This window comes from Schistocerca cancellata, chromosome 5, assembly GCF_023864275.1.
Source record: "Schistocerca cancellata isolate TAMUIC-IGC-003103 chromosome 5, iqSchCanc2.1, whole genome shotgun sequence".
NCBI lineage: Eukaryota > Metazoa > Arthropoda > Insecta > Orthoptera > Acrididae > Schistocerca > Schistocerca cancellata.
This window is the reverse complement of record NC_064630.1, coordinates 592,791,380-592,813,548: the sequence shown is the minus strand read 5'-3', so window position 1 is coordinate 592,813,548 and position 22,169 is coordinate 592,791,380. Positions and strand designations below refer to the sequence as shown.

Sequence of the window (22,169 nt, the reverse complement as noted above, 5' to 3'; positions counted from 1 at the left end):
CAGTATGTTGCAGCCTTCAGTTGCAATATGCTACCATACAGACCACTGGCAGCCAACCAATTGGGTGCTTACAGTGCTGTGTTAATCAGTTCACACAGCCTATTAATGTGTTTATAGAGCTTTGTATTTTATATCATGAAGTGAGGTGACAGTTTACAAGTCTACTAAGAAAAACAATATTAACAAAAAAAGAGCCAGAGCTTTATTTCTTTGTTTCTCTTGCCGCAACAGGTTTTTAATGGGTTCAGTTAACTCACAAATGTGAAAGTACAATGGACTAGTTTATATTTGTGAAGATATGTCCACAACAATACAAGTGTATGTGTATCAGAAGATTGTTGGTTCAAATTATGCAGAGAGATTTTTTTTCCTACAAAGAAGGAATGGCTTAAAATGGCCGGAAGATGGAAGAAGCCAGGCTCATTTTGTTCATGAAGGTACAGTCTCTATTCAGGTTGAAACTTTCCAATTCATCTGTTGTTTTGGAGCTTCTGTTGTGTACCAGTAGTGCCTGTGGCTAGAGTCCACATGTTCTTAGTGCCTTGAAGCACGTGAGAAAAATCACGCAATTTGTGGCTCTGTAGACTTCCTCCAGAATGTTTACTGGTGGACATAGATAATTTCTGTGCCCTGCTACACATAAGATGTCAAGCTAAAAAAGTGTCACCAGTCTCGTGACTTTTGCGACAGGCTTAAAATGGCCACTTCCCATATCCCATTTCTCAGTGCCATGTAGCCATCTGACTACTTTTCAAAAGTTCCCAAGTCCAACTACTTGTGTGGATAACAAATATTGCAGTCAGTAGCTACACAGTAAAATATTTCACTGCCAGAAATGTCACAGTTAATAAAATCTTGTGGGCTATTATGCCGTGGTAGAATGGCTTTCACATTTAAACACAGTTTTGTTCACATCTGCAGAGAACATTTGCAAAGGTGATCAGAGCTTCTTTGAGCATCCAATTCATACCCTTGGTCAATACTGACTGCAGAAAAATTCTGCTTACACATGCTCCTGCACACCGGCATGATATCACATGGTTTGAAAACTGGGCACAATTAGCCATTGTCGACCACCATTGTCCACTGTTGCTATCACCCCATGGTGGAAGACTGGTACACATCTTTTTCAGCACTGTGATCCAAAGGTAATTCAATTTCATGCACTTCTCCTTCCTATTGGAATTTCTGGAGTGTTTTACAATCTTTACGGTATCTGATTGTGGCTGCCGGTACTTTAGCCCTGGCAGTCACTAAGAGATACCATGAAAATCTATACAGAGAGGCCTTGGAGATTGTAAAACACTCCAGAAGTTCCCATAGGAAGTAGAAGTGCATGAAAATGAATTACCTTTGGATCCCAGTGCTGAAAAAGATGTGTACCATTCTTCCACCATAGGGTGATAGCAACAGTGGACAATGGTGGTCAACAATGGCCATTTGTGCGCAGGCACTCAAACCGTGTGACGTCATGCCAATGAGCAGGCACATGTGTAACCAGAATTTTGCTGCAGTCAGTAGTGAGCTAGGGTGTGAATCAGACACTCAAAGAAGCTATGACCTCTGTTGAAAATGTCCTCTGCAGATGCAGATGAAACGTTGTGTTTAAATGTGAAATCCATTTGACCACAGCATAATAGCTCTGAAGATTTTAATAACTGAGTCACTACAGTGTCACCAGATGCTTCCTACCATCTCCTCTGTAATCAACACAGGACTACAGTCTAAAGTCAAACAGTAGAAATATGTATACAAGAACTCCACACTTCAAATTTGTATTGGAGAAAAACACTGTTTATTATCCTCTAATATTCCTTGTGAAATAAGCTTTGTTCATTAGAGAATGCCTCCAGCTAGGCAGCTGCTCCATGCTCGGTTAGGCAGCCTGTTCCTAAACACCCATGTACATTCGTTAGACAGCAACATCACCTTGGGAACGGAGAACATACTAAGACATTTCCCACACCTGCTCATGGGAATGTGCCTTCTGGAAACTTTCTATGCTTTACACACAGAGAGAACAATGTTATTGAATCCTGACTCCAGACTTAAAATACACCTCCATGAGGGCTAAAAACTCCTGCATCCACCAGGGCTGCTATCTGACTCCTCGACTTCATGAGTTGCTCACAACTCTACGGAATTAGTACTACTGAAAGGTTCTGCTGCCTGCCAGCACTGTCATTAATTAGTTCCCAAAGGGTATTCAGGCACACCAGCCATCCTGTGGAAACAACTTAACTTTGAGACCAACTCACTTCAGCCAGATTAGGGGAACTCTCTCCTTTACTTCCAGGCTGCAGAATAGCCACAGCTCAACAGAAACTGGGAAGCCAGTGTGGCCATTCATAAGAGCAACCAACACTAGCCGATAAGTGCAACCTGGAAGTTATATGTTACATAGTCCTGCCCCCCCCCCCCCCTTTTTTTGGTGTCCTAATTAGGACATTGAACTGGTAGCTGAAAAATTAACATAATGTGAAGGAACAATGGGTTGAAAAAGTAACAAACAAAACAGCAAATCAACACAGTGTAACTGATGTCTACTATCAATTGCTTCAAAAATGCAGTCATTGCTCATAGACTAAATAAAATTAGCAAATAATTTTAAAAAAGTTCCAACTAACAGGCCATGAATATTACATTGCAGCTCTTCACCAAAAATACCATTTCAACAAAAAAGATAAAAAATTAAAAAAACATAAAAAACAGAGTGCTTATAATTCTCCCAAGCCACAAGAAATAATTTATTGAGATACAAGAATACAAGTATGAATTCAGAAATAATAACTTGGTATCCATCAATACAACATAATAATGAACTAAACAAATGTCACAAAACGAAAGAATCAAAAGGAAGTTGGACTGCATTTTCAAATTATTAGCTATAATGGGTTCAGTTTCCATCACTGTAAAGTAAACTATGAAGGTGGAAGCATTGTAAAGAAACAGTGAATAAGTAGAGCATAAAATTTTGGTGTTTGCATGTCACCACATTACTGCAGTCAAAATGCATATGAAATCAGCAGATTAAAATACAAATAAAATATTGTATCAAATAATTACATTAAAATGAAGGCTTCATATCTGTTCAAGAATGGATACTGTTGCTGTCAACCCATCTAGTGACACCTTAGCATTTTGGTACCACAAAGAAAGGGAAAAATGCTCATTACTGGAAACCACTTACCAAGAAGATTCAAATACATAGGCGCCACAGGCTACCTGAACACCCATGATATTGGCAATCTAACTGCAATTCCACTTAACACTTTGAATATGAATTGCCTCTGTGTTTGGAGCGTGCCGATATAATCATTGCAAACTCATTGCATATTTAGACCAGTACATGGAGTCATTGATTGTTTGGGAGGATGCAGCATTTGACATAGTGGAAGTCACAAAAACCATTAGGAATGGTATGATTCTTCACTTGTGATTTCATTGATTAATGATGCCCCTGTGGGAATCCAGTCTTCCTCCATGTTCGTCAGCACTGTGCCCCTGACTTCACCTGTGATATCTGTTCTGTATGTCGCCTACCTTGTAGATATGCCAAAGACTGAGGAAGTCACAATGGTGCCCACTTGTGCAGTTGCTGTCAGCCACTCTCAGTAGCGTTACACCAGTGTACCGATTACTTAGTTTAGTTTCGCTTTCCTCTGGCCTCTACATTAGTTACCGAAAAATTCTTGATCTCCATCCATTCTTTTTCTTCTTCCCACTCTTTCACTGTGGAATATTTCTGTAAGATCCTTCCACATGTGATAAATGGCTAACAGCTTTTTCACCTCAGATGTGTAATTCATCTTCTAATTCCAGCTTCTGTAGAGAGATTATTTCTGAGAGATCATTATTAATAATCACTGCCAACTCCTCAGTTATACCTGACCATGTTCCAACACTTTAAAACATGAGTTCATCTCTTCAGATACATCTTCTAATTCATGTGAATCTTTCTCTTCCCCAGTTTCTAATGCTTTGCTATGAAAGGCATAGGACATGGCTTGAACCACTTCTTGTATGGATAAAACATACTTCTCCTGATTATTTTGTGAAAGATCATAACCTTTTGAGTTACAATAACTAGAAACCTTCTCACCTAGCGATCTCAAATTTTTGTCTTTCTACTTCTATGTTTCATGCCTACTTTGTTCCTTTAGTTCATTTTTACATGTTTGCAGCACTAATCTGAACTGCGTGAACATACCTTCAAACCATTTGTTTCTTTCTTCCTCCCATTCCTTAATCTTACACTCTTTCTTGGCCCTCTTCTCATCTCTTTCCTTTTCAACCTCCTCCTGTGCCCTCCGGTGTATAACAGTGCCGTTCTGTAGCTGTGCTGAGCCCAGAAGACATGTTGCCTATTACTGTCCAAACAATGTGGTCACGTGAATGCTATTGATGATACTTTAACCTTAACTATTTTCTTGTACAACTGCCTTTACAGAATTCTCTTAATACAGTGGACCTGCTATGCAGTGCCACCATCTCTAGCCGTGTGATTTCTTCTCCATCTGTGGAGGATTGACGGCCGAAAGAAAGCTTTGTGGTATTCAAGCTATGAAATAACTTAACTACTTTTTAAAGAACCCATCTATATTTTCTTTCTCCATTGTAATAGTTACAACATTTGGTGAACAGATCTCAAGCCAAATATCAACAGAACAGAAGAGAATGACATTTCTCTTCACCATCTGTCAGCTGTTTCTAGGCATTGTCGTTGTAGGCAGCACCTCCAGTTCTCTGCCTTCCAAAATGCCACCTAGCCATGACGCCAAAGCATAAGAGACCCCTTCACAGCAGCTGTCATACCTTGGTATTGTTTTTTGCTCACACATCTCACTCCAGCTGTGTGTGTTCACCAAACCAGTGCATACACAGCGGAAAGTTATCTACATGCTAACTGACCTAAGCAATGTTTTCACATGAACATCTTTCATCTCAGTGTGAGGAAGAGGTAGAATATCATGTTACATCACAGATCCCCCCCCACACTAAGATGAAATATGACATATAAAACTACTTATTTAACTAATTACAGTCAATTTATAACTTTCATCTCTTTTTTAACTTATTATTGTGATTAAACTCAAAGTTTATTGAAATCAAATTCAGTTTTATTCTTTCACAATACGAAACTTGCGCATGCATATTTCTTTGTTCAGTCTTTTCGATTTGCGATTACTAGGTTCAACGACAATTGCATTTCCATTGTGGTTACATCTATCCTCTCTCACTTTCTTAAACTACTATTGTCATCCAGCCATTTCCTAATTACATTGTTAGATTTTCATACATGGAGAAAACCCATAAGAGATTTGCCCCATTTGACCAGGCTCAATCATTCTTTAAGTATTTCACTCAAGGGTAATTTGCATCTCACTGTTCTTAAATCATTGTCTGCAATATTACAAGGTTCTCAAATTAATTGAGATTGGAAAGGCTTATGTCTCTAATTACCATACATGCAGACATTTTCCTCTACACAACTTTCCACAATTTTAGATTCCAGATTTGTGATAAGCCAACATGTACAGAAACAAATATTCAAAGAACCGATCATCGCCCAGGTAAGTCTATTTGATTTCAACTATTTTGGAGAATACTTAATTTGTGTTACAAATGGTTGCAATGCTGTTTCCTACCTTTGTAAGAACTGTGCTTACACCTTTTCCTTTGGATGTATACAGTGTTTATACGATATCGTCTTTGTGATGCAGATATCCCTCTGTTATATCATCAAGTTGAACACATATATTTCAAAACAACACAACACATGTAAGTCACTGACCTAGTTGACAAAGCAAGACATGTGAACACTGTAACATTAGAATGAGCACTGAGTCCAAGTCTAGCGGCCGCTGGCTGGCTGGCCGCTTAGGTGGCGTGGCTGCTGCATGGCTGGCAGGCAGCACCACATGTAGAGGATGCGCGTAATTGCGCGGCGGCACTTTGAATGATCGGCGAGTCACCACACTTTTCCCCCCTTTGAAATTTTTGCACTGGTCTTGATGGAGGTGGCCTGTAGATTGCTAACGTCCATAGGCATTGTTTGACTGGCCGTAAAGTCTCGAGGAGGAGGTTTCCCGTACGGACAGAAGTGTCCCCGATGATTAGGGGTCGAGATGACAGGAGACGTAGGTGTCGAATCTGCTGGGGCCCCGTGCACCAATCTGCCCGTTGCGGCAAGTCCGGTTGACATAACTGGAGACATGGGCGATGTGTCAACGTCGGTAGGATAGAGTTGCTCCGACAGATGATGGTCATCCGGTTCCTGCATGGGCACGTCTCCTGGTGGCATCCGTTCTTGTACTGGCACCGAGATGACGGTGAGAGGGCTGCATTGTGAGTAATGAGAGATGCCAAGATCCCGAGCGTCAGGTAGAGCCGAAGGCAGTGGAGCGGCATTCGGGACAGGCGTTGCCAGCACACGAGGCTGAAGCTGGTCCGAATGACGCAAGGCAACACCCGTGTCCGTCTGGATTTCATACAGGCGTTGGCCACGGTGTCGTAAGATGCGGCCCGGACTGCATTTTGGCCGCCTGCCATATCCCCATACCCATACAAGGTCATTGGCAGTGAACCAGCCAAGCGAAGGCACCTGTGGCCGTGAGGTGGAAGGCCGCAGAAGATGAAGTAGCGTGCGGGGCTGTTGGCCACGTAAGAGCTCAGCCGGGCTGTGGTCGCCCATGAGGGTGAAACGGTATGAAGCCAGAAATTGGAGAAGTGCATCATCAGCAGCAGAAGAAGTCAGGAGTTTCCTCATCTGAGCCTTAAGTGTGCGAACCAGTCGTTCAGCCTCACCGTTTGATTGTGGATGGAACGGAGGGGCCTGACATGCATGATGCCATGACGAGCACAAAAATCCGCAAATTCGGAAGAGGCAAATTGCGGACCATTATCAGTAACAGGAGTAGAGGGAAGGCCTTCCAAAGAAAAAATGCAGGCGAGAGCATTTGTGGTTGCCGTGGTGGTAGGCAACCTGCAACGGACAATGAAAGGAAAGTTAGAGTAGGCGTCAATTACGAGTAGCCAATAAGTACCTAAAAAAGGTCCCGCGAAGTCAGCATGAATGCGCTCCCAGGGCGTCTCAGGCGAAGGCCACGGTGACAAAGATGACTCCGGGACAGCGGCCTGTGACGCACAAGGGCCGCAGGCAGCGACCATGTGGGTATTTCAGACCAATGCCAGGCCAGTACACACGAATGCGCGCAAGTGATTTTGTGTGAGAGACACCCCAGTGCCCTTGGTGAAGGAGGCGCAAGACCGAAGCATGCAAAGACGCAGGTGCCACAACGCGCGGCGAAGCATTGTCGGTGGAAAGAAGGATAACACTATCCCTAGCCGTGAGGCGGTAGTGCAAAGCGTAGTAGTTCCGCAACGGATCAGAAGTCTTAGGGGACGGACGATCTGGCCAACCCTTCTGTATACAGCGTAAAACCTGGGAGAGGGTAGTGTCAGAACCCATAGCAGCTGCCAGCCGGTGTCCAGTGATGGGGAATCCGTCCACAACCTGCTGCTCGGCAACATCCAGGTGGAAACACAAAAGTTCGTCCCTATCGAACGCCAGATCAGGACCCATGGGAAGGCGAGACAGTGCATCAGCATTCGCATGTTGAGCCGTCAGCCGGAAATGAATCTCATAATTGAAATGAGACAAGTAAAGAGCCCAACGCTGGAGGCGGTGTGCAGCCTTGTCGGGAAGTGACGTTGATGGATGAAACAAGGAAACAAGTGGTTTGTGATCCATAACAAGATGAAATTTGGATCTATAGAGAAAAACACAAAACTTGGGAAGAGCATAAATAATGGCCAAAGCTTCTTTTTCAATTTGAGAATACTTTTGTTGGGCATCTGTGAGCATTTTGGAGGCATAAGCAATGGGTTGTTCAGAACCGTCAGAAAAACGGTGCGCAGGGACTGCACCGACCCCGTATTGAGAGGCGTCCATGGCAAGAACAAGATGTTGGCCAGGTTGATAAGTAGCCAGGTACGGGCCCTGTTTCAGCATAGTCTTCAATTTCTGAAAAGCCGCATGACGCGGACTGGACCAGTGAAAAGGCACATTTTTCTGCAACAGGCGATGCAACGGCTGAGCCACCGAAGCAGCAGACGGTAAAAACTTGTGGTAGTGTGCTATTTTCCTCAAGAAGGCCTGCAGTTCCTTAACAGATGTAGGGCGAGGAAGGGCATCGATCGCAGTGACAGTTTGCTGAAGCGGACGAATACCATCCCGAGAGAGTTGAAACCCCAAGTACATGATAGATGCCTGAAAAAAAGTGATTTCTGAAGATTACACTTAAGACCGGCAGTCTGTAAGACATGAAAAAGTGTGCGGAGGTTCTGAAGATGTTCTTCAGTGGTGGAGCCAGTGACAACAATGTTGTCCATGTAATTGATACATCCAGAGACAGGGAGCAATAATTGTTCCAAGAATCGGTGAAAGAGAGCAGGAGCGCTGGCAATCCCAAATGGCTATCATTGGTATCGATAGAGGCGGAAAGGCGCGTTAAGGACCAGAAACTGCCAGGAAGCAGCGTCGAGAGGAAGTTGATGATAAGCTTCTGACAGGTCAATTTTAGAAAAATACTGGCCACCCGCAAGTTTAGTGAACAATTCTTCAGGTCGGGGCATAGGGTAAGTGTCGATGAGGCATTGTGCATTTACAGTGGCTTTAAAATTGCCACAGAGACGAATATCACCGTTGGGCTTAGCAACAACGACAGGAGAGGATCACTCACTGAAGTAGTGAGATGGTCCAGCTCCCGTTTTACCCGATCACAAAGGGCCACAGGAATGGGCTGAGCCCAAAAAAACTTAGGCCGAGCAGTGGGTTTGAGCAAGATATGAGCTTCAAAGTCGTTTGCACGGCCTAACCCAGGAGAAAAAAGGGACGAAACTGTCGTCGACAAGGAATCCAATTGAGCATAAGGAATAGCATCAAGAGACGATATTGACAGAGTCATCTACGGAGAACCCAAAAATGCGAAAGGCATCGAAACCAAAAAGATTTTCTGTGTTACTCTGGTCGACCACAAATATGGGAACCGTGCGAACGACGTATTTGTAAGATACCTCAGCATTAAATTGTCCCAAGAGAGAAATTTTCTGTTTATTGTAGGTCGGTAATTGCCGAGTGACAGGTGATAGGAGTGGAGAACCCAACTGAAGATACGTCTGAGAATTAATGATAGTGGCAGCAGAACCAGTATTCACCTGCATGCGAACGTCCCGACCAAGAATTTGGACTGTGAGGAATAACTACCCTGGAAGGGAAGAAGTGCAACTGACAGACAACACAGAAGCAGAATCAGCGTCACGGTCATGAACATCATATATGCGGTCGGATTTGCAAACTGAAGACACATGACCCTTCTTTTTGCAATTGTGACACATGACCAAGCATTAGGGACAATCTCATGAATGTTTCATAAAACACTGCAGACATGAAGGAAGTTGCCGGGGGTTTTGCTGCAGTTTCTGAGAGGGTTGTTTATGGTTAGGCCGAGGCTGCGTGTGGGAGCGTACTGTGGCCACGTCAGCCGGCGGGGACACGCCGCATGCGTCGTCAACAGTGCACAGAGGTTGTATGTCCCCGACGTCACCCCATGCCTCTATTTGCACTCCAGTGGCGCGAGAAATTTCAAAAGACTGTGCGATGGATAGGACTTCATCTAGAGTCGGATTTGCCAACTGAAGGGCACGTTGCCTCACTTCTTTGTCGGATGCCGATTGGATAATAGCATCCCGTACTATGGAATATGCGTAGGATTCTTTGTGAACGTCAGTAACAAATTGACACTTTTGACTGAGGCCGTGAAGCTCAGCAGCCCAAGCACAATAGGATTGATTCAGTTGTTTTTGACAGTGACAAAAGGCAACACAAGAGGCTACCACATGCGTTTGCTTATGAAAATATATGGACAGAAGTGAGCACATTTCAGCAAAGGACAAAGACACAGGATCTTTCAAAGGAGCCAATTGCGACAACAATCAATACATGTGAGGTGAAATCCATGAAAGGAACCGAGACTTATATGTTTGTTCGTCCGTGACATGAAATGCCAAGAACTGCTGTCGAAGACGTTTTTCATAATCAGACCAGTCTTCCGCCGTCTTGTCGTAAGGAGGAAAAGGAGGTATAGACAACGACAAGAAACGGCCCACATTGGATGCCGCGACAAAATCGTGAATCGCCGATGTGAGAAGCGTTTGCTGTTCAATGAGACCTTGCAATAGTTGCTCTAAAGTAGCCATGGAAACCTGTGGGTCAACGATGAAAAGGAAAAATCCACTACCTCGTCGCCAGTTGTTACAACATCAAGTTGAACACACATATTTCAAAATGACACAACACATGTAAGTCACTGAGCAAGTTGACAAAGCAAGACATGTGAACACTGTAACATTTGAATGAGCACTGAGTCCAGGTCTAGCGGCTGCTGACTGGCTGGCCGCTTAGGTGGTGCGGCTGCTGCATGTCTGGCAGACAGCCCCGCATGTAGAGGACGCGCGTAATTGTGCGGCGGCACTTTGAATGATTGGCGAGTCACAACACCCCTCTCCTTCCCCTCTACATAAAAGAAATGGTACAGGCCATCCATCCATGGTTTCATCTGACCAAGGATTAGAGCATCTCTTCTGTGAGTTCATCTATCCTCCTTCTTTCCCATGTCTACATAAAACTGGATCAACCCCTTCTCAGCCATTTGAAATTTTATGCACAGCTTATGAGCCTTACCCTTATAACTTCCAGTGACAAAGTTTCTCAGTATCCTGATGATCTTACCTCACTGTTTCAAACATGCATTCCCTAACTCGTTTTGTGACTGTCATAGCTGGAAACGTCACACTTAAGAAAATCTCCAGGGCTGGTATGTCGTAGTAGAATGGATTTCACTTTTAAACCCAACATTTAACCCCTTTCAGTATAGAACATTTTCAAGGGGGATCATAGCTTCTTTGAATGTCCATTTCACACCGTAGTTCACTAGTGACTGCAGCAAAATTCTGTTCACATTCTTTCGTATTGTGCAATACAGAGCCTTCATGCATGTTATCTTTGTCAAAGGTAAATCACTCAAGTTCTATTGAGAATGATTCTAAGTTTGTTCTTAAGCTGTAGGTACTCTTGTCCATAATTATAAGACAAGACACCTCTACGTAATACACATCAGTTGTTTGACTTCATGTAAAAAGACATATGTTAATATCTATCATATTTTTCGTATACTTAACAAAAATCCTTTAATGTACTAGTGCAACTTTATTGGAGATAACATTAATCATTTAGACTAGTTTTGCTCCTCATTTGTTAAACAAGTGATTAGCTCTCTGTTGCAAACAATAAAAAACATATGAATTTATCACAGCCCAAGGTCTTTCTTGTTCCACTGTTTTCTTTTCACTGATTTGTCAGCATGTCACAGTCTCATTTAAGGACAGATATTAGCTTCCTTCCATTACCCCCAAACCCTCCATTTATTTGACATTACTAACATATACTTAATATCATAATACAAGTGGTCCTTTAACTTACCATAGTCTCAAAAAGATACTGTCTATGCCAATACATCATGTGTGTGTTACCCTAGGTTACTTGAATTGGCTCTTGGCTTTACCTGTGTAAACAGGTTGTAATTACTACAATGTGGCAAGGGTTTCAATAATAGAAACATGTGAATCTTGACAGAGGGAAGACAGAACCAGTACTTCTGCTGGAGAAGAATGAAAAAAAAATTTAAGAATAAGTGTGTTAGGACTGAAGAAATTAAGAATACAGATCCCCAAATGCAACTTCCCATCCCAACCCTCATCTCAAGATACCCTGCATGATGGGTTCTTCACTGAGACACAGGAGAACGAAGTATAGCCAACGTGCTGTGCCGTACGGTATGGACTAGTCTTGGTTTCACCCAAAAAGGCCCCAAAAAATGATGCTGACTACACTCCTATGGCTAGCCAGTAGAGATTGGGTAACAATAAGCCAGTCATCAGTAGTAATTAGCCTTTTGATCATCTGTCTGTAAGTCAGTGGTCTCTCTTGGTATTTCATCTCTGTGGAACATAAGTATCTCCATACTTAACAGTTTACGGTACCTACTTAACATCCTCTGTTACCCAATGTCCCCAATAAAAAAATTCAAAAAAGTACTTTACTCATAAGAGGAAAGGAAAGGTAGAAAAATCCCTTGTGCAAAACATACAAAATTACCTTTCTTGTACTCAAACAGAGCTTACAATCATTAGTAATGTATGTTTTTGCACTCAGATAACAGGCTTCTCCTTTTATTTTCATGCTGCAAGATAGAATAGTAAGAACGGAATGTAAATTATAGACAGTAGGATAGTTTAAGAGGAAAAAATGGCGTGTGGAAAACTACATATGAAGCAGTTAACTGAGACTGCCAACACTCCACTGAATTTGCAAAAGGTGCAAATCCTCCTGGGGATTTGAATCTCTTTAATACATCAATGTTGTACGAGCCCTTTTTTGTGACCAGTCTCTGGGTCTGCCAAGTATACTGTCTTTGGATGCGGTATATCCAGCACCTTGAAAGGTTCCGTGTATCTTTGAAAAAAAATTACTTGTTCCTCACTTTAGGTTAGAACTAGGGAGGAATTCCTGGACTAATACCAAGTTATCAACCTGGAATGCAAGTGTAATTGCTTTTGCAACATATTTCCTTAATCAGCTTTCTGCTTATTCTTGCAAGTTCTCCTTCACTATATTATGTTGTTCTTTGTGTTTAATGGGTATTGTAGGCAACCACTTAAACAAGTAACACTGGTTCACCAATAAAGCTTTTATTTCTTTATCTACCACAGATTAAGTAATACTATGATGTTAATGCAACTGATCCAGCAGTAATGTTTAAGTCGTATATTCTGACAGCTGATTTGTAATAGTTAAACACATGATTCCTTAGGCTTGTAACATAATGTAAAACATTTTCTTTAGCTTCAACCAAATATTAAATAAAAGGTAATGTGGCTATAGAGCCTCAGGTAGGTAATAACAAAATCAAATTAATAGCATAATAAAGTAACAAGTATAACTAAATGTATTTCTATCATTAAACTGAATTTCAGATTCAATACATAGCAGCATCTTAGTGCTTTTGATTATTATCTTCAACTTTAAAAAACTTATGCACTGCTGCTGAACCAATGATTATATTTAACGCTAGACTTCCTCCCCACAGCAGATGAAAACAGATGAACATATAAAATTCTTTATATTATGTAAATGTGTAAACTTTTTCAATTAAATCCTGTTTTATTTACAAATCAGTGAACAATAAACACTAGCTTTGCCTCAATTAAGTAATTAATCTAAATATAACTGTGTAACTAAAATAAATAAAGATACTTTTTTCCAGACTTGTGACTGGTAACATGAGGCATACAACATTCATAGATTCATAACATCCTCTAAATTAAAAATTAAATTATAAATTCCTCCTGGATCATGAGAGAAAATGCATCATAAATCTTTCCCACCTAAGTTTCTATTTATTATTACACTTCTTCCTGTAAGTATGGGGCATCTATATATAAGGATGTCTGATGCATCATAGACTTCACTGCTTACATACTATGTAATTATGATGTAAAATGTCTCTCAGATAATCCATACTTACTGCCATAAACCTTAAAATACAGACACACATTAATGTCACTATATGTACTGCCTCCACATACACTATGTGATCAATAGTATCCAGACACCCCCAGAAACATACGTTTTTCATATTAGGTGCATTGTGCTGCCACCTACTGCCAGGTACTCCATATCAGCGACCTCAGTGGTCATTAGACATTGTGAGAGAGCAGAATGGGGCACTCTGCGGAACTCATGGACTTCAAATGTGGTCAGGTGATTGGGTGTCACTTGTGTCATACGTCTGTATGCGAGATTTCCACACTCTTAAATATCCCTAGGTCCATTGTTTCTGAAGTGATAGTGAAGTGGAGACATGAAGGGACATGTACAGCACGAAAGGGTACAGGCCGAGCTCGTCTGTTGACTGACAGAGACTACCGACAGTTGAAGAGGGTCATAATGTGTAATAGGCAGGTATCTATCCAGACCATCACACAGGAATTTCAAACTGCATCAGGATCCACTGCAATTATTATGAAAGTTAGGCGGGAGGTGAGAAATCTTGGATTTCATGGTTGAGCAGCTGCTCATAAGCCATGCATCATGCTAGTAAATGCCAAACAACTCCTCACTTATTGTAAGGAGCGTAAACATTGGACGATTGAACAGTGGAAAAACGATGTGTGGAGTGACGAATCACAGTACACAATGTGGCAATCCGATGGCAGAGAGTGGGTATGGCGAATGTCCGGTGAACATCATCTGCCAGCGCGTGTATTGCCAACAGTAAAATTCGGAGGTGGTGGTGTTATGATGCGGTCATGTTCTCCATGGAGGGGCCTTGCACCTGTTGTTGTTTTGCGTGACACTATCACAGCACAGGCCTACATTGATATTTTAAGCACCTTCTTCCTTCCCACTGTTGAAGAGCAATTCGGGGATGGTGATTGCATCTTTCAACACAATTGAGCTTGTGTTCATAATGCACGGCCTGTGGCAGAGTGGTTACATGATAATAATATCCCTGTAATGGACTGGTCTGTGCAGAGTCATGACATGAATCCCATAGAACACCTTTGGGATGTTTGGGAACGCTGGCTTCGTGCCAGGCCTCACTGACTGACATTGATACCTCTCCTCAGTGCAGCACTCCGTGAAATCCTCCAGCACCTGATAGGACGTATGCCTGTGAGTGTGGAAGCTGTCATCAAGGTTAAGGGTGGGTCAGCACCATATTGAATTCCAGCATTACCAATGGAGGGTGCCACAAATTTGTAAGTCATTTTTAGCCAGGTGTCCAGATACTTTTGATCACATAGTGTAGGCTGCTTACACAGCTCAAATATTCAACATCGTTCATTTGAGCGTGAATATTTTTGAAAATTAGGCCTAGGAACATCATAAACTTTAGTATATTCGTTAGGAGCCCTCAAAATCTTAAACTTATTTCTGTGTTTGGAACTCCAATTTACTGGTTCCCGTTGTAGTCGTTTAACAGTAAAGATAATTTTAGTGGTATCAGCCCAACCCTTGGGTAACACTTCTTTAAATTGCTTCAAAAAGGCTATAGGAAGTTCAGAAACATCTGGTTTGAACTTTGGAAATTCCTTCTGGTGTACTTCAGTATTGCACAAAGAATTAATTATAGCACATGTGGATTCAGCTTTCTCTTGTACCTTTTGTTCAACTAGTGAAAGTATTTGGGACACCAATTACTTCACCAAAATCTCTACTCTGCTCTAAAACTTTTACTCATTTTACTATCTCTGAGGTTTGATTATCTCTTCAAATTCCTAGGTGGATAGTTCCTCTATATTTTTCATCTAACCATTTACCTCTTAAAACTGTTCTATAATTTCCTTCCTGAACAAATCACATTGCTGTTCTATTTCAAGCTGTAACTCCTTGGGAAACTTTACTAAGGTAGCTTCAGTATAAGAAATCTTATCTACTTTTGTAGATATCTTCTCTAATCCTTGTCCATGGAAATTAATGTTATTAGGTAACTCTTCTTTAGTGGTTCATATTATCAGCTACTTCATCTTTAGTGGATTTCATGCTATCTATTAATTCATCTCCTTGTGTTTGAAGGGCTTTAACATTTTTTGACAGTTTGACTAATGTTTTTTAGTTTTTCTCATATTTCAGCTAAACTGCTTTACATGTTGCAGGTGGTAGGTGGCGTACTGTAATGACAGCAATATATAATATACTCAGGAACCCTGAAACCCTTGGATTGTGTTTTACGATCAACAGCAAGAATCAGTAGAACGTACATTGGCAACATTTCCTGAGCAGATCACCACAAAAAAAAAGGGTCAGGCGTACCGCATACTGCCACTGCATTGTGTATGGATGAAATGATGTTGCCATCAGCCACTGTGTAGTAATTGCATAGTTAGCTGACCAGATGCTGCACTGCAAAGTGTAGTGAAGCTGCTGTTTTGTAGGTCAGCTGCTGCAGAGTCAGTCTCGGAGATCGCTGCTGCACATGTAGCATCAGAATCACCATGCCAAAATCTTTCATTTTGTAAACATAATATTTATGGCTCACATGTCAACAGTTATTTCAGCACTAAAATATTTGATTTTTGACCTGGTTGCTGTAGTCAAGTAATCTCGTTTACCCCTTCTGTTGCTGTAATTCAAACTTATTTGGTTTTTACTGAATCATAAAATTACTTCTTTCTAAATACTGTAATAACGTTTGACGACACTACATCGTGTGCTCACCTGTATCGTCTTTGCAGTTTACTTCGGTTGCTCTAGGCAAAATGATATTTTCTTTGGTTATTTCTTGAAAATTCTTCTTATTTGTGGTAAATCTCTCTTCTTTTCACACCTCTTATCCATGTTGTACACATAGGGCACCAAAATGGCATTTAATGATGCCATTCTATGGCTGTCTGAGCACAGAAGATGTGTTACATGTTACTTTCCAAACAATCTGTCACCCTGATGCTGTCTATGATATTTACACCTTATTATTTTCTTGTACAATCGCCTTTCCAGAATTTTATTGGTGCAGTGGACCTGCTATGCAGTGCCACCAACTCTTGCCCTGTGATTTCTTCTCCGACTGCAGAGAATCGAAGGCTGGAAGAGAGCGTTGTAGTATTCAAGCTATGAAATGACATAAATTCTTTTTAAAGAACTTTTCTGTATTTTGTTGCTCTAATGTAACAATTACAGGTGAACAAATCTCTTATTCATTGGAACAGCATCTCCAAACCAAATCTCAAACAAAACATAACAGAAGAGAATGGCATTTCTTTTCAGCATGTTTCAACTGTTTCTGGGTCTTGTAATTGTAAGCAGCGCCTTTTGTTCTCTACCTTCCAAAACACTATCAAGCTGTGACACAAAATCATAAGTGATCCCTTCACAGCAGGTGGAGATGCCAAATTACATTACACCTTTGTAATGTTCTGGGCTCGCGCATCTCTCTCTGACTCTGTACAGAGATCAAACTAGTGTGCGCACTGTAGATGCTTCTCCAAATGCTAACTATCGGACAATTGTTTTCACATGACCATCTTTCCTCCAGTTGTGAGGAATATTGTGTTACACCACATCTAGATTTTTTTCTCTTCATTTTTTGTCTCCTGCTCTTTCCTATCTGCCTCCATACATGCCAACAATTTTGCTATTAGATCCATTTTATCTGCACTAAGTACTTTCAGCTTCAGTCTTCATTTCACTCTGTCCAAACTCAATCCAAATAGATATTCCTAGAGAGTTATTCACACATTTGTGGTTTAAATGGTACACAGTTACAACAAATTACAGCGGTCCACAGCACCAAAGAGAAACTAGCCAGCAGCTCCACACTGTGTTAGGTGGCCTCTTCCCAAACTGTCCATGTACACTTCCTAAACAGCAATACCCATCTTGAAAACAGGCAGCAAATCAAGACTCCCCCCTCCCGCACACAGGAACCCACCTCCAGAAATATTGAACACTTCCCATACAGAGACATACTTGACTGATCCCTGACTACAGACTTCTGAAGAACACCTGCATACTACCTCTGCCCCAGAGGGCTCAAAACTACTACTGCATACCAACAGTGCTGCCTCCCACTTCCTTGGCTTCATGAGCTCCTCACAGCTCCACAGAATTACTTTAACATGCAGACACAATCAGCCTCCACTGCAGAAAGTAGGCACTTTTATTGGTCATTTCCTGTTAATGCTCATGGTACTACTGCAAAGTGTTGCTGCTTACCAAGACTTTCAGTAGTTTGTTCCCAAAGGGTATTAAGAAACACCAGCCACCTGGTGGAAGCCATTCACCTTTCAAAACAGCCAGGTTGGGGCTGACCACCTCACTTCCATTGGATTAGTGAAACCCTCCCCTTACCTCCAGGCTGGAGAATAGCTACTGTCTCATGGGCACCAGAAAGCTGTCGTTGGACATTCACAAGAGCTACCAGTACTGGTTGACAGGTGCAGCCCAGAAATGATAAGTTACAAGGTTTGCAATTAAGTGATGACAGACGTGTCCACGAAAGTGGATTACTCTTGATAGAGTTGTGAACTTCAAAGGAACTAATTTTTTAAGGAATACAATTATACTGTAACAAGGTACCACATTGAAATAAATTTTTCACTTCATGTAATTGTTTGAGTATTAATTATGAAATAGGGAAAAAGGTTTTCTGTGTCACATTGCAATGTATTTTTCATAACATCGTAATATACCAGCTTCACTATGTGTTAGATCTGCACAACCACTTCTTCAAAATTTTAGCATTATATCATCCTTTCTACATGCTCATTAGCTGATTATTATGTCTTTTGCGTGCTGAGTTGTGATCGATCTTCAAATACACAATTAAGTTTTAATTCTTTATTTAATTCTGCAAGTTGAGGTAGGAGGAAAATTCGAGAGTACCTTTTAGAAGAGGAGAAATAGATAGTGTTTGAAGGAAAAAGACTTGCAGTGCAGCCGGCCGGAGTGGCCGTGCGGTTCTAGGCGCTACAGTCTGGAACCGAGCAACCGCTACGGTCGCAGGTTCGAATCCTGCTGTGGACATGGATGTGTGTGTGCTGTCCTTAGGTTAGTTAGGTTTAATTAGTTCTAAGTTCTAGGCGACTGATGACCTCAGAAGTTAAGTTGCATAGTGCTCAGAGCCATTTGAACCAACTTGCAGTGCATTACATTCTTGTGCATAGATATAAGTGAATTTTGTAAGGGCATCTTTTCTTAAACTTATCCATTCTACCTTAGGTACTGACTACAACATAGCTTGTCCAAGCTCTGTTTTTGTATAATTGTTATAATTAACATAATTCTCATACATTTCTAGATCATGTTATTGTAATGAGGAAAGGTGGTTACCCAGTAGCTGTGAATCATTCTAAAGACCAGGAACCCATGAAGCAACTTATTGAAGACCTAATTATACCACCTGACAGCAAAGTGTAAGTGTGTGCAATGATGTAGTTACAGTGTTCACATAGTAAACCTACTTTTGTCGAATTTTAACTACCAGAAACAATTATAATGGTTATTTATTTCAGGATCCTTGTACTGGCTTTTCATCGAGGTTGTTATACACTAAACTGCAAACGTCTGCGAGGTCATTTTGACATGATGTGCAAAGGCCTTGAAGCGATGGGATATGCTGTTGTACCTGTCTCTTTGTCTTTGTGGTCAGATATTCCTGACTATGAGAAAATTCCATACCTTATGCAGAATATTAAATCAAAATGTGATATGACAAATAGTGAAGTAAAATTAGTTCAATAAATGAGACACACAGTAAAAGTTTATTGCAGGTATTTTGTGTTCATTTCATGAGTCGGACCCTGTTCTTTTAAGTTCTGGAGATGTGCATCTTCCAGATGAAATAGTGTGAACAAGTGTCAGGAGGTGTTCTATTATTAATAGGGAAGGGAGGTTGGGGGTATCAATTGGACAACTTAGTTGTGGCCAAATCAAATCAGCTGTTAAAGGAATTAAATAAAACAAAAATTAATATAGTGCAAGAGTCACAGTAAGCTAGACATAAAAAAGAACCACATTTACATTCTATGTCAAAAGCATCCACATACAACCTGCATAACTAACTCAAACTAGAAAAAACTATAAATATTACAAACATTAAACAACAAATGATGGAAGGAGTAAAAGTAGCAAGTCACCAAATATTTGAAGTAGAGCTGGTGTTTGGCTTATAAGCAAGACTGAGAACTTTGGTAGCTTTCAGACAAATCCTTCTTCAGAGTTATTTAGTATACATACCCTACATAGCTACATTGCCCTGACTATGCATTGCACCAGCACTGCAGCTTTACTATGCTGAGAGGTTGTGTCAGGTGAAGTGAACAAGGAAGTAGGGAGAGGATTGGAGAATGGTGGCTGACAAGAGATGCAGGCAGGAGGTGCAAGGGATAGATTGTGGCACCAGTGAGCATTCTGGCCACAGACAGGGGTAGTTGTGCACAGCTTACACTGATGTGGGGCAGTGGATTGAGGGGGGGGGGGATGATGGAAAGGAGGGTGTGATTGTAGTATAAACGGAGTTTAAAGTCTTGGGGCAGAGGTGTATGTTGGTGTCCGCCAAGGACTTTCCATTACCAATTGCAGATGAAAACTTGACAACCAACAAGTCCATTGATCACAGCTAAGTCTATGGTGCAGTAGACCGGAAGTATATGAAATTAAAAGAAGTGCGCTAAGGTCTGCTCTGCCCCACATTCACAGAATATGGATTCTGCACTATGGTCCCCACCTTTAGATATTAGTTTTCCTTCTTGTGACACCAGTTGGTTGAATGACTTCCAGATAGTACATTATTCTGTGTGGGAATACTGAAGAACGGCATACAACCTGTCGACTTTGGAAAATGACATTCCAAGTTACCACAGATAGTACATTCTAAAGCCATAGATGAATCTTGAGAAACAGGAATGTATTACAGAGAAAACAAATCATGGACCATGAATACCCATATTTCGAACATAATGTTACATATTGTCGGTGAAGAAACAATACCGCGTAAGTAGCAAAATAAGAATTTTACACGAGAGACAAAAAACTGTCTAAACTGCCTAATACATTTCACAGCGGCGCTAAATTTGCATCGTAGCACTACAAGGAAATATTGGATCAAATGAAAATGTGAAGAAAAAAAAAAAATACACTTTGGAAAGCTTAATTACGGCACATACACGGAATTGTCTCAGTATTTATGCCATGATCTGTTACTTACGCGGTATTTGTTTGTCAGTCTCCCGGCACGACACATTTAAGTTGGTATTTGGTGCTGAGAAAGCTAGTAGGAACACGTTTTGGAGCTTTAATCATTTTTTTATTGAAAGACTTCATAGAAACATTTTAAATAAATATATTGTTTACATAGCTACATAGCTCTTTTTGTGGCTGCTATTCCTCGAATATCAGGAGGAATAATTCCAGGGCGAGAGTGTAACTTCTTCAGAGGAGTTGACTGTAGACAGCCTATAATCATGAAATATGGTGTATTGATATCTACATCCACTCCTTTAGTATGCTGAGATCTATGTCATAAAGGACATATTGTATTGTGACACAGTATGGAACTTTCACATTTCTGTGCTTCCTACCTAAGTGATTACAGGTGAGAAGACTCAGAAAGAAGTGTGTGTGTGTGTGTGTGTGTGTGTGTGTGTGTGTGTGTGTGTGCGCGAGTGATGAACAGTTCAGGATAGAATGCTAGAACTGTTCAGCTTTTGGACTGCAACTGCCATGAGAAATAGCAAGCAAGTGTACTCTCTCTCTCTCTCTCTCTCTCTCTCTCTCTCTCTCTCTGTCATGTCAGGCTGCTAAGGTATGACTGCCGGCATTAGCACCCGGAAATTGCAGCAATATCTTCACTGCAGCAGCCGCAGGTGCTGGACTGACCACCAGTATGACTTACGAGGTGCATTCAAGTTCTAAGGCCTCCGATTTTTTTTCTCCGGACTGAAAAGAGATAGAAACATGCGCATTGTTTTAAAATGAGGCCGCGTTCATTGTCAATACGTCCCAGAGATGGCAGCACCGTACGGCAGATGGAATTTTACCGCCAGCAGCGAGAATGAGAACTGTTTTAAATACTTAAAATGGCGACGTTTTCCTTACTTGAACAGCGTGCAATCATTCGTTTTCTGAATTTGCGTGGTGTGAAACCAATTGAAATTCATCGACAGTTGAAGGAGACATGTGGTGATGGAGTTATGGATGTGTCGAAAGTGCGTTCGTGGGTGCGACAGTTTAATGAAGGCAGAACATCGTGTGACAACAAACCGAAACAACCTCCGGCTCGCACAAGCCGGTCTGACGACATGATCGAGAAAGTGGAGAGAGTTGTTCTGGGGGATCGCCGAATGACTGTTGAACAGATCACCTCCAGAGTGGGCATTTCTGTGGGTTCTGTGCACACAATCCTGCATGATGACCTGAAAATGCAAAAAGTGTCATCCAGGTGGGTGCCACGAATGCTGACGGACGACCAAATGGCTGCCCGTGTGGCATGTTGCCAAGCAATGTTGACGCGCAACGACAACATGAATGGGACTTTCTTTTCGTCGGT

At 41.4% G+C, this 22,169-nt stretch overlaps 1 protein-coding gene across 6 annotated transcripts in view; it reads left to right on the top strand.

Annotated features, from left to right (window-relative positions):
- The window catches only part of LOC126187753 (uncharacterized), a 100,587-nt gene extending 81,201 nt beyond the window's left edge, over positions 1-19,386 (top strand). For all 6 annotated transcript variants that reach the window (XM_049929008.1, XM_049929010.1, XM_049929011.1 and 3 more), the window contains 2 exons: positions 18,921-19,035; positions 19,135-19,386. In XM_049929008.1, coding sequence (XP_049784965.1) covers positions 18,921-19,035; positions 19,135-19,363 — 344 coding nt within the window. In that variant the 3' untranslated portion in view covers positions 19,364-19,386. The remainder of the gene's footprint in view (positions 1-18,920; positions 19,036-19,134) is intronic.
- Positions 19,387-22,169: the final 2,783 nt, after the last annotated feature.